The sequence below is a fragment of the Thamnophis elegans genome, chromosome 4 (genome assembly GCF_009769535.1).
Source record: "Thamnophis elegans isolate rThaEle1 chromosome 4, rThaEle1.pri, whole genome shotgun sequence".
NCBI lineage: Eukaryota > Metazoa > Chordata > Lepidosauria > Squamata > Colubridae > Thamnophis > Thamnophis elegans.
The window spans coordinates 65,196,020-65,206,004 of record NC_045544.1 but is presented as its reverse complement, the minus strand read 5'-3'; the positions used below and the strand labels follow the sequence as shown (position 1 = coordinate 65,206,004).

Genomic DNA, 9,985 nt, shown 5'->3' with positions numbered 1-9,985 from the left:
AAAGAAGGACTAGGGCAGACATGATAGCAGTGTTCCAATATCTCAGGGGCTGCCACAAAGAAGAGAGAGTCAAGCTATTCTCTAAAGCACCTGAGGGTAGAACAAGCAGCAATGGGTGGAAGCTAATCACCCATTAAGGAGAGAATCAACTTAGAACTAAGGAGAAATGTCCTGACAGAACAATTAATCAGTGGAACAACTTGCTTCCAGAAGTTGTGAATGCTCCAACACTGGAAGTTTTTAAGAAGATGTTGGATAACCATTTCTCTGTAGTGGTGTAGGATTTCCTGCCTAAGCAGGGGGTTGGACTAGAAGACCTCCAAGGTCCCTTCCAACTCTGTTTTTCTATTCTGTTCTATTCTATTATATTATATTCTAATACAGGCAGTTGCTGAAGAAATGACAATAAAAAAGAAAAAGAATGATAGCCACTAATGGAACTATACAAGAAGAAGGTGTTGTTACCCATTTGATTAGCTATGTGATGATGCACCAATAGAAGTGAAAGTTTCCATTTATTTAATAACCCAATTATTTACAAGAGGTTTTCTTCACAAGAAAACTTTACTTCAAAGTAAGAAGCAGCTTAGTGTGATGTGGTACTGGTGCTTTTGCTTCTGACTCTCCATATTTAATCTACTATAAAACAGCCTCTTTTATAACAACAGTGAGTGCTCTTCAGATTGATGGGCCACCACACCACCTTGCTGTAACTACAGTAAACCCTTGAGAATTTGAGTGCCAGCATAAGTGCCAAGCAGTAGTCTGTAGAGATTCTCAGTCATCCAGGTCATGGTTGTCGCAAAGGTGCGGTTTTCCAGGAGGCAACTGGACATTCCTGTTTTTTCTTTGAAAATGTTTTGCTTTTCATCCAAGAAGCTCTGACAAGATAGTGGGGAATGGAAGGATTTTTATTCCTTGCAGCTTCTCTTTCTGTAACAGCTAGAAACCCCACATTGTGACAGCAGCAGAATAACGGGGGGCCTGTAGTACATACAGTACAAAGGCAATCCATTAATACAATCAACTTCAGTCATGCTGTTTACTGTGGTTTTGCACGTTTAACAATAGATTGTGCTTAATAAAAAGCTTGGCAAGCTCTTTGTTCTGAAAAAAAGGAGATCAACTTTTTTGAGTAGTATATGCTTCCTAGATGGATACATAGGTTCAAGAATGGCAAATGATGAAGGTACGGTTAAAATTTAATAATTACATAATAATGTAGCAAGCCAAATTGGTTAGTATCCTGTTGTGGCCCAGCAGGACCCGGTTGAGCTGCTGGTGGACTCAGATAGCGAGGAACCATATGAGTCTGTCATGGAAGATGTGGAGGATCCTGTGTAGGGTTCAGGCTCAGAGCAGGGACCAGAGAGGCTGGTTGGCCACCAGGAGGCATCTGAGGCATGGAGCAGTGGGGAGGATCAGAGGCAGTTTGTCCCTGATGCTAGATTGAGAAGGGCTGAGAAACGGAAGCAGCAATTCCATAGGCAGACTCACAGAAGATAATTAAGCACAGGTGGTTGTGGATTGGCCCTTCCCAAGAGAGTTTATAAGTGAGGCGTTGGGAGGGGACATTTGCAGGAAACAACCGTTCGAATTAGTAGTGAAGAAAATCTGTCTGCATTCTAGCCGTGTCTGTTCGTTTGGATTATCTGTGTTGCTTCATTTGAACTATCTAGGTTGCTGCCAAGCTATTCTATTGAAAGTGAGTTGCCTGGGCCCTCAGCCAAAGGATTCGTTATCTCAGTAATTAAATAGTGGCAAACAGCCAGGCCTGTGTTCTGGTTTATTCACAGGCCGGGCGGGGGGGGGGGGGGTTTCAGAACAGTATCCCAACAGCTTTTTTAGTATTTTAATTAATAACCACAGTCCAGTGGTGAGTTCTGGCCGGTATGGCCCGGTACAGCCATAGTAGTAGCAGCTGACAGCGTACTGGTACAGTGGATCGTTTGGCCCACCCACCCACCCGTGTTCTATACCTGTTTTTAAAGCAACCGGCCAATTGCCAACCGTGTGGCGCATGCATGAGCTCTGACAAGCAGCTGGGTGTCTGAGGGGCAGGGGAGTGCACATGCGTGCGGACCACCCATGCACGAACAGGAGGCTCAGCCACATGAGCAGTGTACCGGTAGCAACGGGGACAGGAACCCCCACTGCCATAGATAGGGATGGACATTTGTTCATGCTTCTCTCTGAAGAGACCTCCGGGTGGCTTCTGAGATCTGGTTGTTGGTCCTATCTTGTAAAGAAGTTATTATAGAAATGAAAGTGCCATTATTTGGCTATTTTTCTGAAATAGCCTTGGAAAGCCATTCTCAACAGTCCCATGTCCTGTAAACTGTAGTCAGCAACCAGAGATCAGAAAGTGATCAATAATACTCTGTTGCAGCTGTTACCCCCAGGATAACAAATGAACCCTTATCTGAGAAGGAATAGCAGAATTGATACTTATTCAAGGAATCGATAGAACTCCTGTTTTTGCAGGGGCTCCTATATTGACAGATTTAGGCACAAGTGGTTAAGAAAATTCTCTGAAAAATAAGCCAGCCCTGCTACAATCATTGCTTGAATGCAAGTGTGGACAACCTCAGTGGCATTTACAACATCACCACTTAGTTTCAGAGGAAGTCTTTCAGTGTATTGTGAAAGTGTTGGTGGGCTGCAGAGAATATTGATGATAATTTTTAAAAGTGTAGCTAAATATTTATCTTTGCTGTTTGCCAAGATACTTGGATTCTTCTGTGGAAAGAGACAGCCTGCATATTTAAAGAGTATTGTGTGTGTGTGTGTGCGTTCATGTTTGTTTGGCCTTGACAACCCTTATATTTAACCATGAGATAATCATGCCCCCAATCTCACCAGCATTCTTCCTTGTTCCTCCATCGTTGCCTTAATCTCCTCCTAACTCATGAGGGAGACAACTAAAAGCATCATTAGCTGCACTGGCATGAAAGTAAAGCTTTCCTCCTTACAGTATTCCAACACCAAAGGCAATATATAAAATATATTATGCTTTGCAATAATTTCCTTGAAGGACCAATTCTGGGTGTCTTCAGAAATACATTTTGGGAGAATTGGGAGGGAAGAGAATGATGGGTTTCCCCCCCCCCCCCCCCCTGTTCCTTAGCTAGATATGACAATTTTCTCCCTGCCCATCTATCTGTAAAGCAGAGGTGATATGCAGCCAATTCTCTCTGGTTCAGACGAACCGATAGCGGCGGCTGCGGGAGGCTCCGCCCACCCACCCTGATGCAATGCATGAGCACTGTGCATGTGCAGAAGATGGTGCGCATGCACAGGTGAGGTGCACGCTTACATTTGCAAACCGGTAGGGAAGGGAAGTGAATCCCACCGTTAATTTAGAGGCGCAGATAAAGATGTTACGAGATGAAAATTAGGATACTCCCTTCCACCCCCAAATCTTCTAAATGCCCCTGAGATAAAGGAAAACCAGACAATCATGCTAAATGCCAGAGTTGGAGCTTCCAGGAACTCTGTAAATGAACACGGTAAACAATGTTTTGATACAAGGAATGGTGCTTTGTCAGAAGAAATTTAGCATACACGATATCTCAAAGTCTCTGCACTAATATTCATTTCTAAATTATTCAAACTGGGAAAAAAATACAAACCATTCAAAGTGGCTTCAACGAAACCATGGCAACCTTTGTTCTTTGCAGATGAAACTCCCTCTTTAGTTTGGCAAATTGTATCTGGGTAATAATAACTCATTTCATTCAGCAGGCTGTTTGGGAAGCTTCTTTTAAAACTGTTTATGGGTCTTAGGAAGAATAACCTATGGGTTTACTGCAAAATAACAAGACCTTCCCTGACTGGCGGCTACTCTCAGGGTTTGAAGTAAGGAAGCTTATTAACATTCTAATATTAGGTGAAGCTTCTGGCTGTAATATTGAAATGTAATGTTGATTAGTGTGTTCCTGATTTGGCTTCACTTTTTCATATATAGATCAATCTGATAATATTATACCCTAGTATTAGGGAGTGTAATTAATTGTCCCAAATTTCAGAAAAGGGAAAAGGCTTAAGCCTTTCAGCTATTGACCTATTAATTTCCTTACCATTTTCAGTAGCATTTAGCATGGAAATTACAAGAATGGCTAGTGAGCGAAAACTATTCTAGGCCAGGAACAGGTGGCTTTAGATCTGTCCATTCCATATGAAATTACATTCATGTCATTTGAAAAATACATTGAAGGCACATTTTCCATTATGTGGTCTTTAAATCAGCATTTGGTTTAATTTGGGGGGCCCTTGTATTGGAAAAACAGGGATTGTGTTATTGATTGGCCAATTGCTGTTGTTTATTCAGAAATCGTACAACTATTCCAAAACACCCGAGGGCAGGATAAGAAGCAATGGGTGGAAACTAATCAAGGAGAGAAGCAATTTAGAACTACGGATACATTTCCTGACAGTCAGAACAATTAATCAGTGGAACAACCTGCCTCCAGAAGTTGTGAAAGCTCCAACACTGAAAGTTTTAAAGAAGAGACTGGACAACTATTTGTTTGAAATTGTGTCGGGCAGTGATGGTTAACCTTTTTGGTGCCAAGTGCCCAAAGTGTGCACCTGGAACCCCAAAATGCAATGCGAACACCTCCTTGTACATGCGTCCCCCACATGCTCCCTGCCCCCCAACATGCCCGGCAGAAACTCAAAGACCAGCTGGCCTGTGGAAGGCGAACCTGAATGCTTGGTGGAGCTGGGCTGGGGTGACGGCTAGTGTGCCCACAGAAAGGGCTCTGTGTGCCACCTGTGGCACACGTGCCATAGGTTTGCCATCATGGGTGTAGGGTATCCTGGCTAATCAGGGGGTTGGACTAGAAGTCCTCCAAGGTCCCTTCCAATTCTGTTGTTCCGTTCTGTTCTATTCTATTCTATAGGGTTCGCAAAGCAGTATATCAGTAAATACATAAAGGAAATGCTGCTTTTTATTAATTTATTTGATTTGCTACCTTTTCTCCAGAAGCTTGAGGGGGCATACACAGTTTTGCTTTCTCCCATTTTATCCCACAAAACGCCGATGAGATGTATTGGACGGAGAGAACAAGTAGCTGAAATTATTCACTGAGCTTCCATGGTTGAAGGCGGACTTGAATCCTGGTCTCCATGATCAGGTTGAACACCCAGTCTTCATCCCCCCCATATGCCTTTTAAGTAAAATCTCAGTCTTTTTATGTACAATTACCAGGGCTTGTAATAGAAAGGCAGGCAGGAAGACATGAATAGTGGTAGCTAATTTCATCTTTTATTCCTTCCAGGCACAACTGTCCCAGGCTTTGAACGGCATTTCAGACAAAGCAAAGGAAGCAAAAGAATTTTTGGTGCAACTGAAAAATATTTTACAGCAGATACAGGTAATGTAGATAGAATTTGAGCTTTTATGTACATTGTTTTGAGTGGCCATAACAAAACTGTACAACGGCAAGTCTGCTGGGCAATTTTCTGTATAATTGCAGTGATGCTGTTTAGGAGGCTAAACCAAGTCAATAAAAGCTCAGTACAGTCCAATCCAACACTTGGAATCACAGATCATAATGGGGAATTTACCTTCAACCCCATTCTTCAACCCACTGGTTTTTCACAGTGGTCTTCAGGTTAATTTGCTGGGAGGGAGAATCTTCATTACTTCTCTTTTATTCAGCAATCTTGCTTCCTCCCTACTTTCAGGGATCACGTTCAGTTATGCAAGACATTGGCATCAAGTGTACCTATGTCAGCTTGTATATTAGAAAGAGATAAATGAATATGTATGAGCGGTAGTATGGCGTGAGAATATGCAGACATGTTTGTGTCTAATTGAACACAATTGTAAAACCTGCAGCTTTATGGTATTTTCAACTCAAAGCCTTCACTGCCTTACAAGTCTAGAACCCATGTACCAGGGGTGAGTTCCTGTCAGTTCTAACCTCTTCTATAGAAGAGGTTCTACAAATCTACAGTGCCGTTTAGAACCGGTTCCAGCTCCCTTTCCCCGCCTGTCCGCACATCATCAAGATGAAGAGTGAGAGGAGGAATTCTGGGAATTGAAGTCCACAAGTCTTAAAGCTGTCAAGTTTGAACACCCCTGGGGGGGTTTTTCCTAAAGGATTAGGGGTGCAAGGGTCTTGTACCTTGACAGTTTTGAGACTTGCGTGCTTCAAATGCCAGAGTTTTTGAGCCAACAGTTTGGTTGCTAAGCAAAAGCGTTGTTAAGTGAGTCTCACCACATTTTACAAGTTGTCTATGCCCACCCAGTCACATGGCTGGCAAGCCACTCCCATCCAGTCACATGGTTGGTAAACCACTCCCACAAAGCAGGTCACCCCTACAGAAGAGGTTGTAAAAAATTTTGAAACGCATCACTGCCATGTACCAACAATCCACAATATCCTGTATGAATTCCATTCAGATGAACAGGATCTCTGCATTATCATGGATATGATTCCAACAACTGAGCTTCTCAATCAGGAGCAAGATTTGCACAGGAAAATAAGGGAGATGGGCAATTTAGAAATGGATGGATGGATGGATGGATGGATGGACGGACGGACGGACGGAAGGAAGGAAGGAAGGAAGGAAGGAAGGAAGGAAGGAAGGAAACAATCCTGATTAATAACACCCAAGAATTTATACAAACATCACCCTAACAAAGCATGGAGGATGTTAAAATTTTAATGGTGCCAAAGTAGGAAAGGATATTTTTATCTTCTGCCAAAATCATCCTCTTAGTAGTATACTTACAGACATTTTATAGCAATAGGAAACTGGTTTCAGGACACTAATTAGTTATTAAAAATAACTGCATGATTCCAAAGTGTTTAGAAAAGAGCAGAAAAATAACTGTTGGCTACACACACTAATTCTGGTGCTCTCAGAATATAAAGGTAAAGGTTGTTCCCACATCTTTTTTCAGGAAAATGGCTTGGATTATGAAGCTTGTCTGGTTGCTCAGTGTGATGCTTTAGTTGATGCTTTGACTCGCCAAAAGGCCAAATTGCTCACCAAAGTTACCAAAGAGCGTGAGCACAAGCTAAAGGTGAGTGAAAACTTTATTCATACCTGCTGAATAGAAGAACCTGATCATTTTTTAAAACCATGTTCTTGAATGTGTAGTTCTAAAGCTTTACATTAATTATTTAGCATTATTACCGAAGTTTATAAGAAAAAAGGATACAAGAACATGCAAAAAATCCTTTGTAATCCTAGGTCCCAATTTGCCGTATTCAATCCATACAAGTGAAGCCACAAGTACACACCTCTGAGATTCAAATATGTCAGCCATAAATATAAATGGACCCTGAACCTTTTTAGAATCTTCCCCTGCAAGCTGAATTTGCCTTATATGCCATTGGCCTCCCTAATATCAGAACCTATGTAGAGCCTATAGTTGAAAAGAGATGATATCAATATGTTTGAGTCAATCTGAAGTGAACCTGGCTGAAGCCATCTTGTGCTGTCTCACAGTTGCCATGAGACCAGAGAGGGAAAGAGAAGCGGGGTGGGGGGAGTAGATAGCGCAGCTAACAGTCAAAATAAAAAGTTTTCTTGTGGGAACCAAGGTCATCGTAACGGGTGGCTGGTGAAGGAGAAGAGGAGCCTGCTAACTATATTCATTGGACAATGTCACTGATGACACTGGGGAGACGGGGAGTTTTGCTCTTTTAATTAGGTGAAAACCATGGGAACCTTTAGAGTTGGTTTTCACTGGCTGTGCCTATACGATGTATCCAATAAACATTTACTTTGAGAAATATACCTGCCTCAGATTTCTGCTTTCAATGGGTACATTACTCGGAACGCTGACAATTTGTCTAAGCAAATATTATTCCATGAAATTCTTTTCTCTTCTGCAAGTGTTTTGAAAAATATTTCCTCAGTTCAGTGAATGCTGGAGAGATCGACAGGCATTTTGTCAGGGTTTGTTGCAGAAATCACATCCAGAAAGCACACACAGATAACTGATTCAGCAGGAGTCATTAACTTCTTTATGTACATAATAACACATGAGTAAATGTACAAAGCAATAGTGGATTCTCCAACATGGTAGTAGTTACAGGCAACTACCATGGTTGGTTTCAGTTCAGAGTTCAGAGCTTAATAAAGAAAAAGACACACCCAGGCTCCTAGCTGTCTCAGCTCCCAAACAGCCTTCTTTGGCCGATTTGTTACCAGGTCTCTGCCAGTTTATGAATATTCTGACACATTTTCCCTCCATAGGTTGTATGGGACCAGATAAACCACTGCACTCTGAAACTGCGACAGTCAACAGGACTTATGGAATATTGCCTAGAAGTAATCAAAGAAAATGATCCTTCCGGTTTCTTACAGGTAAGTTATCATTTGTCTTAGGGATAAATGACCAACCTCTTATAAAGGATTCTAGTCTGGAAGTGATCAATGCTGTCATACCAGCCTCATATATTTTTATATGGCTTATTCCATCCAGTTTAGTGACAAAGATGGAGAAAGATAGATTCTTGTAAGCCTCATTTAAAATTGATTTGTTTATATAATGACATATTAGCGTTGGCTATGCATTCCACTTTCAGAAGCTAGCTGAAAATATTTGCTACTTAATTTAAAAGTCTTCAAGGGACGCCCATGGCTCAATGACTAAGACTCTGAGCTTGTCAATCAGAAAAGTTGGCAGTTCGGCGGTTCAAATCCCTAGCGCCACGTAACAGAGTGAGCTCCCGTTACTTGCCCCAGCTTCTGTCAACCTAGCAGTTGGAAAGCATGTAAAAATGCAAGTAGAAAAATAGGGACCATCTTTGGTGAGAAGGTAACAGCATTCTGTGGGCCTTCGGTGTTTAGTCATGCCGACCACATGACCATTGAGACGTCTTCAGACAGCGCTGGCTCTTTGGCTTTGAAACGGAGATGAGCACCATCCCCTAGAGTCGGGAACGACTAGCACATATGTGCGAGGGGAACCTTTACTTTTACCTTAAAAGTCTTCAGACCTAAATCTCTGAAAATTGACTCACCTGCCTCCCTGAGTGATTGGGATCACAAACCCTTGCCTTCCAGTAGATGAACTGGTTCTTCAATAGCTTTGTCTAGTCTGCAAAAAAGTGTTCTTTTTTCAGATTTCAGATGCTTTAATCAAACGTGTTCAAGTATCTCAGGAGCAGTGGGTCAAAGGAGCGCTGGAACCAAAAGTATCTGCTGAATTCGATCTAACATTGGATAGTGAACCGTTACTGCAGTCAATCCATCAGCTGGACTTCATTCAGATGAAATGTAGGGGTGAGCTTTTGTAGGCTGATTTTCCTTCCCTTTTGTATGCGATTGCAAAGAATGGCTGTGAAAGGGAGAGTTGTATAGACCAAGAGCTAGGGCTCAGTTCTCTAGATGAAAGTCACTTTTACTTAGAGGCTGAATAATTTCCATTTCTCTTTCTGTGATTCTAAGAAGCACAAGTAACAATCTCAATCAATGCTGGATATGTTAGTTAATATTTGATACCTTTCTATTTCCTGGTAGAAAGCTTCAATTAGGAACTAATATACTTTTTAAAAGTAAAAAACTGCTAACTAAGTTATAATTTTCTCAAAAGCTTTCCTTTGTAGAAAAGCATATCAAATACAACAATAAATACCAACCAATTACATATGAAGACCATCATGTTTACTCATGTTCTTAGGCAGCATGATAGGGGTAGACAAACTAACGCTTCTAGGTGTTTTGGGTAACAAATCCCCTAATCTCTTGGCAAGGACCAAGCAGTTTTGGAATTGATAGATGTAGACTCCAAAGCATCTTACTTATGACATAAGAGCCCATTTTCTGAACTGTGATGTTTTTCTAGCTTTTGTGCTTTAATTGTACAAGAGTTTTCTGAACGGACAGTTGATAGGCTCTCGTTGGATCAGTGTGAAAATAATTAACCACCAGAAATGTACTGGCAATTTTTCTGCTCATTTTTCTTTGTGTGGGTCTGTTTGCAGCTGGGAAAACAGCAGGAAACTAGCACATTTCC

General features: G+C 41.6%; 1 protein-coding gene across 1 annotated transcript in view; it reads left to right on the top strand.

The window, feature by feature from the left end:
* The window catches only part of TRIM67 (tripartite motif containing 67), a 33,881-nt gene that overhangs the window by 12,680 nt on the left and 11,216 nt on the right, over positions 1–9,985 (top strand). The window contains exons 2-5 of the mRNA XM_032216986.1: positions 5,283–5,378; positions 6,917–7,039; positions 8,221–8,331; positions 9,093–9,252. Coding sequence (XP_032072877.1) covers positions 5,283–5,378; positions 6,917–7,039; positions 8,221–8,331; positions 9,093–9,252 — 490 coding nt within the window. The remainder of the gene's footprint in view (positions 1–5,282; positions 5,379–6,916; positions 7,040–8,220; positions 8,332–9,092; positions 9,253–9,985) is intronic.